Raw genomic sequence first — 13,329 nt, forward strand, 5'->3', positions numbered from 1 at the left:
AACACACTCAAGTGAAGCTGGAACAGACCTCTCTTTCCTAACTCTACTCTCATAACTTCATTTTGCCAGTGGTAAGGGGAACATGCATGGATGACACAAGTTTGTAATCTATTGGAATACATTTAGCCTCTAAGGACCAACAAACAGCAAGCAGAGTCAGATATGTAAAATAACGATTGGGTATAGAAAATATAAGGGATGAATACCACAACCATTTTGAAACAAATCCTGTTGCGTCGGAAACATCAAGCAAAAACAACCACAGCACCAAATACAAACGAAACGCTATAGATTGACACAACATGCTGGAAAGTAAAAATATTGTAAACTTACTGGAGCGTTTAAGGATCCATTTGTGACTGAGAGAGCCCAGCACCACCATTACAGGCAGACTAGTCCGGGCCAAGGTAATCCACACTAACTGCCACACAGCCCTTTCTTCCTCGGATAAGAGGAGCCAGCAGCTGCGATTCCGGACAGTTAAGATTATATATGATGTGTATATATCGAGGGTTTGTCAGCTCTTCCAGGCCATAAAACCCACTTTAATGGCACCACGTGCTCCGTGTGCACCATTCACAGGCCCCGCTAGAGGCAATTGGCATAAATAACCTTCCAAACTTTAAAATACTAAAAGAAAGAGATACCATAAAGGGGAATTTGATAGCCCTACATAGGCTAACGTAGCACGGTTAGGCCCGACAGTGCCATTGAGAAAGCAGTTCATGCTCTGTTGCATATATAGACCTAGCAGTAAAAAAGGCTACCTGTCTGCGAGGTGAGTGAAAATTATCTTTTTTTTTTCATTTGAGACGATATTTGCGACAGGTCATGGCATCTGAACAATTGTTGTCCCTGTTAACCTGATTGTTTTGGTTAAGACATTTAGTTAAACTATTGTTAAAATGATAGTTCCACGTGTCACTAGACCAGCAGTGGGTCAAATTCAGGTCAACGCATAGTTTTAATTCAATGTATGGTTTTGTCTATATACACAGCCTGCAGCTCCAATATAGCTTACAATATTGACCCACGTGATCAAATGAATATCTACTCAAAGCACAAGAGATAAAGACATTAAGTCAATCGTTTATTATTTTTCCACTTTGAACGAAAATGTCCATTCATTACAATCCACGTAATAATTCACATTTCCTGTTTGCTGCAGGACTATTTTCATGCGGTAGCAAACTGGCTCAAATGAAGATCCTACATTTCATAACCATAGCTTTTACATTTGATCCAGAAGGCCATAGAAACATCAAAAGTATGTAGGTCGCCAGCCTCTACAGAGAAGAAAGTTAGTCTGCATTTCAACCCATAAGAATTTAGTAGCAGCTGGCTATGTGCCTCTATACCCTGTTAAAACAGGGACCGTTTTTCTATCTGTGGTGGAAAGGTGGAAACCTAGTAATAACGTTTTATTGGGGCCTTTAAACTTTTATGTGCATGCGTTTGTCTGACAGGGATACTGTAAATGATTTAAATAGACGGTGCGGGACTCGAATCTGTTTTCAATACCAAGTGTGCCTACACATGTAATGATATAAAATAAAAAAAAGCGACACGAATGTGCTGGTATATGATATGGGAAGTTTATTCAAAAGGTCTCTCAACACCTGTAAGCGTTTTGATTGAATCACAAGCTTTAACAGACAATTCATTATACAATCGGTCTTGTAGTTATTGTGCACCTAAATATGGCGGATAATCCAGTATGTAGCCTACACTGTTGATATCTCCGTTTTGGAAAATATTAGTGTTAGGGTATATTTGTAGTTCTAAAGTTCTATAGAATCATCCAAAGTCTTGATATTACATAGAGACTATACATAGACAACATGTACAATACATTTCCATGTCTGTTGACAACTCTGGACATTACAGTGAACAATAAGATACAAAATCAGTAAGCATCTGAAATTGCGAAATACATATCGATGGTTCTTCAGTTGAAGGGTATGGACATGGAAATCTTAGGCCTATTGGTATGGGTGCTGTCCTCAAATACCATCACGAAACTCTTAAATATTTGGTTGGACATAATACAATCAGATTCCTGAGCCTGCTGGTCTATACGTCTAGCCAGTCTATTTGCTATTGAAACAAGTCAACTGTCTGTTTACATCGTCTGTTTTTCTTCTTCGTGTGTAATACTCTGGCCAACTAGGAATTTTAAAACATTTAGAAAAATCTAATATTTTCGTGATAAAGTCTCCTCGTTCTCATTGGTACCCCTCAGTAGGCTTATTAGTCATTTAAATGATCATAATTATTATCTCAATGCTAAGGGTATAGGTTATAGAGTGTTTATTTGGTATCTATTCCATTTCTGAATTTAACATGAAAGAGGGAGTGGCTATAGTCCACAGCTCTCCCTAATTCTTCCAAAGGTCCTTACACAATCTTTACACTAAGACAACACATTACTTTATTATTATATATTTGTTTTAATCTTAAATGTTGTACAACCATTAAGCAAAGAATACAAGTCCACATATAAAGTGCCAAACACGAAATATGCAAATAATGTAATAGTCCATAACACATAATAGGGTCTGATTCTGAACACGGCCTTCACGTTTCAAATCATGGTCTCTCTCTCTATTTAGGGTAGGCTTAGGCCCTACTTCTTTTAGCAGTTCGTCTCCAGATCAGTCATCAACTCCATGTTTATATCGAATCCTTTGATTTCAGTTTGGAATCCTTCTTCCACTTCATACGTCGATTCTGGAACCAAATTTTAATTTGCCTCTCGTTCAGACAGAGGGTATTGGCGATCTCAATGCGCCTGCGACGGGCGAGGTAACGGTTGAAATGGAACTCTTTCTCCAACTCCAGAGTCTGGTAGCGGGTGTAACTGGTTCGAGAGCGTTTACCGTCAGATGATTCTGAAGTGGCATTAGAAAAAAAATAGGTGTTAGCCTACATTTGAAGAAAAAAATCCAGAGTTGTCGAACATTATATACATCTTATACTTTAAAAAAAAAATGGCCTGAGGTCAAACGGTTTGGATGACCTGAGAATGAAGACTCCTGTGATTTACAGAATGCACAATTATTGAAATAATGAACAAATGGTAAAATGGCCTTGTGACTAAACCCCCAAAAGTGAAACGTTTTAAATTCAAGTTAAATTCGTTTTTTTTTAACGAAATAATGGAATTGAAATCAAGGGATAACATCTCTGGGATGAGAACCCATTTTCTTCTAATTATTTTTAATTGAAAGCAAAAACGTTTATATTCTGGCACTTGTTCATTTCAAATACCTCTATGCAAAATAAATAGTTGTCCTAGTTGAGGGAAATCCAGATCATTGTTACAAGAACACTTGCAGAAGTATAATTTAAGTCTTTAACACAGCACTAAATGCAGTGCTAATATGTAGTGGCTAAATCCCAATGGGCAGCTAGTGGATGTTGGACATGGCAACATGAATGCCTTTCCGCAGTTATATCTGGAGCCTTCCAGGGTGAAAAGTTCACACGGAGGTCAGGGCACTGGTTTCCCCCCGAGAGTTCAACTAGACTAGCCTATACTCTCATTTTAGACTAAAATAACCTGTTTGGAAACGAAAAGTACTTTCAGCCCAACAGAACTCACATTAATACTCGTTCATCGTTTCCTTCAATTGTTTGTTTCTCTTATCCAATTATGCAGCCATCAATCTAACCGCAGATCATCTCTTCACAGTAACAGAACAGGTTTACGAGCAATAGATGCCTTTGTCAAAATTTATGACCGCCAGTTTTATTATTTCCTGCGTTTGGCCAATAAAACTCAAGAGGAAAAACTGTGAATGGACAAAAGCAGGATTGCAGGCGAGAGAGTGAGTGAGGGAAGTAGTAGGCTATATACATTTTACAAATAAGTTTACCGTGGATCATGTGTAGTTTTGTCATCCAGGGAAAAATCTGCGGCTGCTGTTGACTGTCTTGGTGCTTCTTCGAGTGGATTTGATGTTTTACAGGTTGCATAGTTTCGACTTTGATCGCGCTTTCTTCGGTCGTAGTTCTGGGGGTTTCGACCACCTCCATTTGCATTTCAGTCGCTTTGCTCAGTATACCGTCACTGAGGCAGTTCTGCACGGAGTTCCGGGAGCTCAAGGCTGAGTATGACTGTGGTCGTGGTGGAGATTGAGTGTCCGTATTGCCTCGCAGGCTAGAGTTCATCTCTTCTCGTTTTAGAGAGTTTACAGTGGCATCAGAGGAGGTGAATGTTCCGTTGAAATCATGAAGACCTCCGTTATAGGCATAATTGGCTTGATCGAAGTCAGAGAGAGAGCCATAACTGCCTAAACTATTCATGACGTTACAGGAGGATGCCTCGTGCGTTTGCTGCTTAAAAATTGAGTTTGCTACATAGGAACTCATCTTATACGAAAAATAAAACACACAAAAACGGTGCAGAAGAGATTCATGAAGTAAACAACTGCAATAGCCTATAGCCTAAATATTGTATCTGAGAGTAGCCTGGGCGATATATTTTGCTCTTGTATTGTTGTTTTTACTGGTTATTGCTTTTCCTATGAAGCTCTTTGGAAGTTCAAGGGGTATCTTTCCTTAAAAAAAAAATAAGCACGATTTATAGGTGGGGGAATGGTATTTTTTTTCTTGATTCGACGCGCACTGCCCAAATATGGGGCATCTGAATAGGATCACGTGCTGATGTTGGCCAGTCATACATTGGCTTGATACCCCGGGGGTATATTGATGAATAGGAGCAACGTGTCCGGTAAACTTTGTGCTGTGGGCTGTTGGGGACCTTGGTGGGGTCTTTGTGAGGAAAAGGGCGAGACTCTAAGACAAGAGCGTCATCTGGTGTCTGATATAGGGCAGGCCAGGGCGGTCATCTCATCTATGCCCCCTCCATACTGCCCTTGCCTTGATGCATCACATAGCATACCAGCCTCTGTTGAGGGTGGGTGCGGGGTGCCCCATAGAGGCACTATGAAGAGCAACACTGATTGAGCAATAACGTGATTGTTAAGCAATAAAAAACGTAAAATGCTCGATTGTAGGCTATAATAGTAATAGTAATAATAATAATAACAATAATAACAAGAATACAATTGCGTGCTATTCGAGGAGCCATTATTTTATTTCGTTTTGTCTTAATTTGGTTTAAATGTAGTTTTATAGTCATCCCGGGAGTCCATATAGGTCCACGTGCCCGAATTGTCTATATGAAAATGTTTTGCGCAGAATAAACAGTCACCAAAGCCGATAGCCTACATGTTTTACTGGCTATCAGCTTTATAGCACAATATCATATTTTCCTGCCTTGTGGTTACGTTTATTTTGGTATGCCAAATTTGTTTGAGTTGCAACTTCATTTGGAAATTGGATAGGCTATATGACTAAAAACAATACGGACGCTTTCTTAAACAGTAATATGTCAAGTAGCAGGTTATTCATACATGGCAAGAACCCTTCAGTAAATGGTATGTAGGCTACCTGTGATACATGAGATACCTTGACAAATGACATATCAAACACACAAAATATGCAAAAGGCCGTATGTCTTCTCTGGATTATATTGATGTAATGTAAAGTCACTCAGGTGTCCACTTAGTCTATTGTAGATTACATACCACAAGGACGGAACTGTTTTGAAAACATTTTATTCAATGATACACAAAACATAAATTCACAACCTTAAACAAAGTGATTGATTTCTCTTGTATTATTTCCCCCCTTTCATTAGGTAGTCTTGGGTAACCAGAAACGGTTATTATGCTAAACAGTGGTAAGTGCAACGTTAAGAGAACATCCGTTTAAGCAGCATAATGCACACAAAGCCCTCACAGAGTATATATGGGAATACATAGAATATATACAGGCATATCTACAATTTAGGTAGTGTAGTTCACCCCGTGAGAGCTTTCAGGATATTTGCAGGAGTCATTGCGATGGGAATGTAAAGATTCAAGTACATTAACACAAACGAAATAAGTATGCCTTAGCATTTCCTTCATATGTGGAATGCTTATGCCCTATTGTGTTTGTAAACCATCCCCAACACTGACCTATGTGAATTGACTGAAGTGATCCAAACGATATATTTTACAGTGTAAATGGAACAATTTTGGAGGGAAATTATGAATGTTTCACATTTCACAACACAAAGAGCATGACTATGACAAAGGACATTATGCCACCAGAAGTAAACAGCTATCAGTTAACTATATGCTTTTCAGCCTAAAATGATCTGAATTGCAGAATATTGCATGTTTTACGTTTTTACGCATGTTTTTAGGCTACAAGTTTGTGAGAGAGGGACAAATATCAGAATAACATCATGCTGGGGAGTTTGTGGTCTTTGAATGGCTAGGTAGTTTAGTGGAGTTTCATGATTTAGTTTTAAACGTCTTTCATTCTTTCTCTTTCTTTTCCTCCTCTTTCTCCTCTTCCACGCCGTCTCGTTCCTTCTCCACCGTGGCCCCTGTCGATTCACTTCCCGTCACCGTCGACGTCAGATTGCTCTCTTTCTTCCATTTCATACGACGATTCTGGAACCAAATTTTGATCTGACGCTCCGTCAAACAGAGAGCGTTTGCTATTTCGATACGTCTACGTCTGGTTAGGTAGCGGTTGAAATGGAATTCCTTCTCCAGTTCCAGTGTTTGGTAACGGGAGTATATCTGGCGGCCTCTGCGTCTGTCTGACCCATACCCAACTCCTGCGCAGAGAAAAGAAATCATAACGTATTGGATTACATTTCTATATAAAGCCATTATGTGAATTCTTCTGACATAAATTGATGCAATTACCATAATCTAGATTAGACATCATGACAAAGGTACTGAAAATGTGATGGGAGCAATTCATGTAGAAAATAGCCTATCTCTGGTCAGGGTAGAAACGCATATGGCATGCAGTAAAATAAACACGATTCTCCAAACCATGCATGAGACTTAATCTGCATGTCCAATATCTGTTTGTAAAATATACCTATGCAAATTGTTTAAACTAAATATATAATAGTTAAATATATAATAGTTATTTTGGGAAACTGTTGGAACAGTTACGCACACTCAGAAAAGAGGCCTTCTATAGGGCGAGACGATACAATGATGTTTTATGGGGCCATAAAAACAAAGATGCTCTGTTGCTAAGATATATCGTAAAACTGGCTCATTTACTTAATTTATTTGTTGTAGTAAAACTCACCGCTGTGAGAGTTCATTCGCTGCATCCACGGGTATATCTGGACGTTAGCTTTCTGCTCCTGCGATGCACCTCTGGCTTGATCCAAACTGTACTCCTGAGCAATGTGGTTTTGTGCATTCAGTCCCATGCTTGTTGTTTGTCTGCAACTGGCAAGACCCCCATCCTTGTCTTGAAGAAACACATTAGATCCATGATACTCATAGGATGCCCGACTCGGCCCAAAAACAACATTGTCTTGGGGAGAATAGAAAGGATTTGCGTATATCCGATTCTGAGTCACAGCAGCCCCATACGACGAAAAATGTCTCACTGTGTCATAAGTGGTGGAATTTAGTGGCACGCTTGGCAAAACATCTTGACCACCGGATAAATGGCAGGAGAGTGACGGGTTTGCGAAATACGAATTCATACCTTGCCTGTAACCCTTCTTCTTCAACTCTCCGCACTTCTTTATCAGTCTTTTTTTCTCCACTTTCCCCTCTCAGTAGCTCCCCCTTTCCCTCTCCCTTATTCTGGATATGTTGCTGGCTGCACACACACCTTTGCAAAACCTTCCTTTTACCCTTTCGCTGCTTGTATAAATAGACTGCTGCTTGAGGTTTCAATATTATTAATTTCCAATCTCCGGTAAGACTCACAAACCCGAGTGTTATAGCTGATCGCTTAGCTCTAGAGAGAGGCAATATGACAATGTCAGCTGACCCTTCTCCACCAATTGAGAGCAAGGAAACTGTAGCTTTTAGCTAACCAGCTATAGCTCTAAAAATGCAGCCAGAGAACGAATGCATTAAGTTAGTGGGGCATAGCAACGCATGCATTAAGTTAGTTGGACATACCATACTGAGCAAGAAAACAAGACGCTATAAATATATAAGCGACGTGTATATGTCAGCAATATCAAACCGGTGTCCAGAACCAGAATAATCCTCTCACTGAATTGGCATTTTAGTTTTTTAATGTAAGTTTATAAATGGGATAAATCAATTGATACCTCTACATCTGTTTTACCTGTTTATGTGGCTTGGTGTGTGTGTGTGTGTGTAAATATATAACACATTTACACACAAGGACAATGTAGTTCGCACGCACATATTTGAATATTGTGAATGCCAATAAAGAGTACAATGTAATACGTAAGATAATGTATCGTTTGTCCTCAACGCTATGTACATATTCAGTGTAGGTTGTATCCAAATCACATGTTTATGTATTGGTAGCGCTCTCATAAAGCTCGCGCTCTGTTGGTTCTTGTGTTTTTGCTGGGCAAGAATTTTTCACATTCTTTCCATGTTTTACATCGTGTATGAATTAGCATTACATGACTTGGAGGTAATTATCGTGCCTCGGCTCTTAACGGGTAATTCCGACTGCTAGGGGGAAGGGTGGTGGTGATAAGAATGCGTTTAGGGTCTCTTCTGTGAAGGGCAATAAAACCAAGTGAAGTTTCTCAGCTCACCAACAAATAACTCTGTGTATAGCCTACATAACGACAAATCCCGAGCCTCTGAAACGAATGCGTTGGATTATAAACGCAAGAAGAAGAAAAAAATAAGAGAATAGTGTTTAATTGTATTTGAAGTTACTAGCCTAAGTGGTAATCGTTTACAACACTTTTCCTGAAAATCCAGCAATCAACCGTGAGTAGAGAATTGATCAGGCTACGTCAGAGGATATGTATCCACAAAGCACTATTATTGAGATGGTAGGCGATACCTTTACGGATACAATCACATCTTAGAAATGTAGAGTTAGGTATTTGTTTACCTGACCACAATACTCTCTCACCTAATACTTTTAATATCAGTGCCAAATTGCGTAAAATAGAAGTTATGTGAGTTGGCTTCACGAAATGATTACGTCGATGAATGGCAGTGATGGAATTTTAGTGTCGACGGTATGCTGTACATCGTACACAGAGGTGGATAATTTGAAATAGCCTAGTGCTTTAGCTATAGATCTAGAATTGTGTGTTATGCAGGCCTGTGACATATGCTCGTGCGTGAGTCAGCTGTGGAAATGTTAGGTATCGTATTGTCTAAAATGACTGACAACCTGGATAAAAAAGTGGGCTCCTTTCTATAAGGTAGGCTACTCAAGTTGAGGTACAAACTCGACAAAACTGTTATTCCAAAAATGAATATTCCACATTGAATCCTTTTGTTCGCCATGTGTGGAAGAACTCAGTCAACAATAGCCTACTGCAAACCCTTTTCCACTATAGTCACTGTGTGCATGTAAATCAATTCAGATTGATTAATTTAATTGTTCAAACAACCTTCAAGCTATTCGATAACACGTTGGTTACACTAGCGGTTCTGGGGGGGGGGGCAGTACCCCTGTGACAACAATTTTGGACACCCCTTTGTTCCCCCTAAATGTGGAGTATGAAATCATTTTTACTTACAACAAATTTTTGCTATCGTTCTTTTTTTACATCCGTTATTAGACAGTGGCAACGCGGAACACTAATGATTATGTACCCCTGTGACAACAATTTTGGACACCCCTTTGTTCCCCCTAAATGTGGAGTATGAAATAATTTTTACTTACAACAAATTTTTGCTATCGTTCTTTTTTTACATCCGTTATTAGACAGTGGCAACGCGGAACACTAATGATTATGAACATGGTCTTTTGCCTGCTAATGCCTGCAATGCAGTGAAGAAAACGATATGACAACAATAACGTCTAATGTAACTGGCCCCTCAAACAGTACAACTGGCCCCAGCTTGGCCCCCCCCCAGTTGAAATGGTCTAGAACCGCCACTGGTTGTTTAGAGAACGATATTAGCTAAAGATCACATTTTTTTTCTCAATAATCTATAGTATTATAACGTATAGTATTGAAAACAATTACATAATTCACATTATTGAAACCACAAATGTAGGACATACGTATGTATTTGACAAGGGGATATCTACGCGTAGGCCAATACAGCCTACAATAAAACGAATCTTTAAAGTAGGTCTATTTTGCTGGGCTTCTGTTGTGGGTCCTAAAACGGGCAATAAAAGCAAGGACGGAAAGAAAGACCAGGACGTCTGTTGTGCAATAAATGTTTCCCTCTGGATTAGCCACCATATGTGACATCCGCAGACTGACAAAAAGGACACAAATAGGAAAACAAAGAAGGAATATTTCTTAAAAATCTGTAGGCCTAATTGTAAACATTATTACATGTGTGTTATGGTGTTAACCATTTGACAACATTGAAGTCAGTTGAAAGTGCGTCATAACTCTCAGAAACTAGGTATATAGGCCCATGCCTATATCCTTCACTTGAAATGTTCTAGGTAGTGAAGATGCTTTCCTTATGCTCACCAACATTGCATTTCACCAGCCTACATAAATTGTGTCCCCATTCTGCGAACAGAATTACGATTCTCCTCCGACACTCAACTAAGCCAAACATAGCTATGGGTTTCTAGCACTTGATGAGAACCATATAGCCGAGCGCGCTTCTGAAATCAGCAATATTCATAACGTATCACCATCACGTACTTCAACGTGTTGTCAACTGTGACGGATGAGATGACTGAGAGCGAACCACAGTGACTATATGACTATACGCTATACGCTCTCTTTGGTATCTCTGTAGGCTACAACATCTTAGTTTTATCCCTTATTCGACATGGTTGTTTATAAAGCCACTGTGATTATTTGTACTTTCATATCGTGGAGTTTGTGGTAGTTCCATTGCATAATTAACAAGAGCTGTTGGTATGCGGTATAGTGATGTGAGCTGGGGAGAAAGAGGCGTAGGCATAAGTGTTTTGGCAGCCCTCAAGACAAATGACGTGGGCTCATCTCAGCTTTTGAAGCAGAGGAAAGAGCCCGTTTGGCCCGTATTTATTTCATTTCTTTGAAGACGAACATCTGCACTGTTGCACTTTATGACTACCCCTATGCGTGTAGCTTACTAGAATACTACTACTAGGCCTACTACTACTGATACTACTACTAACAATAATACTATTTTTGACCAAACACTATATTATTATTATTATTATCAGGAGTTGTAGCAATTCCAGAACAATCCAATTAGGCCTAATAATGGTAGCCTAACCCCTCACGGCACTGGGTTGAATTATAATTTGTATATATCTGAAGCTGTAACAACACAGGATAACACATAATATCTAGGCTACATTAGCCTACAGTGTTCAGTTTGCCACGTTTAACAATTTGAAGCAGAGATGAACATGTGTTGATCATGTGGGTCGGGAAGCAATGTTTTCGTGTCAGCTTTCTCTTACTTGACCATGAGGAAGTAATACTCATTGCTGGCTCTGAACAAACTTCTATAAGATGACGGTGACCTTTTCCGGTCAATTTACAAATTAGGTCTAGGCGCTATGCTTCATGCATGTTACGCACTACGCTAATCAGAGACTAGGCTATTTAAGGAGACCAACAAACAAAAAAAATAACACATCGTAAATCATGTTAATAACCAAATATCTTCTTGTAAAATTGATTTATGATTCAATAACAATGTTTACTAGTCATTAAAAAGTTTGAATGAACAGCGCTTGGCCCTATTGCAAGTTTCAAAAAACCCCAGGAAACAATACACCGCGGGCATTTGGTATGCCCATTGTTTTCTTGTGTATCAATATAGCATAAAAATCATCATTTATTTCCTTCTTAATTTGCGTGTTTGTAGAGGCCTATGTATCTGCAAACTTACACCTGGAAAATCCTAAATTCGTAGCATTTTTACGATTGAGTTGGGTCACTCGTTATTGTAAGAAGGTTTTGAAGTGCAACGTTAGTTACGATGGATTGGGGAAACATATTTCGCACATTGGCAGTACATGACTTCTGTGTTTCATTTTAATGATCTCTTTCTCTCTCTCTCATTCAAGGATAACCCGAAGAGCTGCAAAAGGTGTAACCCACACGACAAAGTGCAAAAAGAAACCATTGGGAAAAGGTTCCCGCACAATGACCTGCAGCAAAATCTCATTGAGGTGCTAGTACGACTCAAACGCACCTGCGACAGGCCTATTCACTTTGTCTCATTTCAATTAGCCTCACACAATATCTGAAATGATTTGGAAAAATCAAATATGCATTTTTGCCAGCTAATGTTTTTACTTTAGACTATAGCCTAACTTATAGTGAAAAAAGTAGTTAAAATACACAATATGGACCCCCCCCGCCCCCACAGACAGACACACACTTTCACAGCTTTGCCATCACTACACATGCATTCAATGTTCATTTTGTGTAAATGAATGTACAAGTGTTTGCCATATTTAACAAAATATGCACAGGAAAGGGCCTACGTCCCATTGACCACAGTATACACTATTGGCGAATCCAACAGTGATGATGTTCATGCGTAAAAGATCGTGTATAAAGCGTAACAAAGCTCGTGGGTTAACCTTAAAAATCCGATCGACGCGCAAGTTCTAGGCTAGTTTGGCATGGATTTCTGAAGTAAGGATTCTGCCCTATGTGTGCAAATTATTGTTGTTGTGAAATATGATCATGATGATTATTGTGATTATGATTTATTGTTATCTTAATATTATGATTTTGACCATGTTTGCTGTTGCTGGTGTTCCTTCAATAAATATAATTCAATTTTTTACATTTGTTGTGTACAGCTGTTTTCATTATTGTATAAGAAAATAACAGGTTTAAGCCGTCTCACAATACAGACATCAATTCAAAATGGTTCCCATGCCACACGTGAAGGGTGAAATACTTCAGACGATGTACCAAGCTTCGTGCCTGACGACTTTTATTTTTATTTAACTACGGAAGCCAGTTAAGAACAAATTATTATTTACAATTACCGCCTACCCCGGCCAAACCCTAACCCGGACGACGCTGGGCCAACTGTGCGCCGCCCTATGCGGACTCCCAATCACGGCCGGGTGTGATACAGCCTGGAATCGAACCAGGGTCTGTAGTGACGCCTCTGGCAGTGCCTTAGAATGCTGCGTATTAAACTGTATCCGCACTAACGTGGCATATAGCCTGCATAACTACCAACCCCATCACTCCCCCTATACAACCTCTCACCTCCGCTGTGGAAGAGGTGGGCACAAGGGGGCACTGTTAGTATCAGTGAACAGTATTGTGTGTTTGTTTGTGTGTGTGTGTGTGTGTGTGTGTGTGTGTGTGTGTGTGTGTGTGTGTGT

The 13,329-nt window shown here is 39.5% G+C and overlaps 3 protein-coding genes across 19 annotated transcripts in view; all 3 read right to left on the reverse strand.

Moving 5' to 3' along the window:
• Nucleotides 1–13,329, reverse strand: part of hoxc10aa (homeobox protein HoxC10aa) — an 85,705-nt gene that overhangs the window by 35,913 nt on the left and 36,463 nt on the right. For 2 of the 17 annotated variants that reach the window (XM_014135571.2, XM_014135572.2), the window contains exon 1: nucleotides 334–595. The exons of the other annotated variants lie outside the window; for them this stretch is intronic. The gene's annotated coding sequence lies outside the window, so the exon portion shown is untranslated. Of the gene's footprint in view, nucleotides 1–333; nucleotides 596–13,329 lie in introns of those variants that run through there. 17 annotated transcript variants of the gene reach the window in all.
• hoxc5aa (homeobox protein HoxC5aa) lies at nucleotides 2,650–4,452 on the reverse strand. Its single transcript, NM_001139529.1, has 2 exons — nucleotides 3,879–4,452; nucleotides 2,650–2,891 (listed from the first exon to the last, which is right to left on the reverse strand). Exons 1-2 carry the CDS (start codon nucleotides 4,372–4,374, stop codon nucleotides 2,674–2,676), a joined length of 714 nt encoding a protein of 237 aa, NP_001133001.1. The 5' UTR covers nucleotides 4,375–4,452; the 3' UTR covers nucleotides 2,650–2,673.
• Nucleotides 6,403–7,582, reverse strand: hoxc6aa (homeobox protein HoxC6aa; the record flags this gene model as incomplete). Its single annotated transcript, NM_001139528.1, is given in 2 exon segments — nucleotides 6,403–6,682; nucleotides 7,174–7,582. Coding segments are annotated over 2 exon segments (689 nt in total), but the record flags the coding sequence as incomplete, so codon positions are not given.

This window comes from Salmo salar, chromosome ssa13 (assembly GCF_905237065.1).
Source record: "Salmo salar chromosome ssa13, Ssal_v3.1, whole genome shotgun sequence".
Lineage (NCBI taxonomy): Eukaryota > Metazoa > Chordata > Actinopteri > Salmoniformes > Salmonidae > Salmo > Salmo salar.

Excerpts from the sequence above, each read along its gene's own strand:
- hoxc5aa (NM_001139529.1), bottom strand. The coding sequence starts at position 4,374 with ATGAGTTCCTATGTAGCAAACTCAATTTTTAAGCAGCAAACGCACGAG. Across the intron at positions 2,892-3,878 it reads AAAACTACACATGATCCACG|AATCATCTGACGGTAAACGC; the intron begins GTAAACTTATTT and ends ATGCCACTTCAG.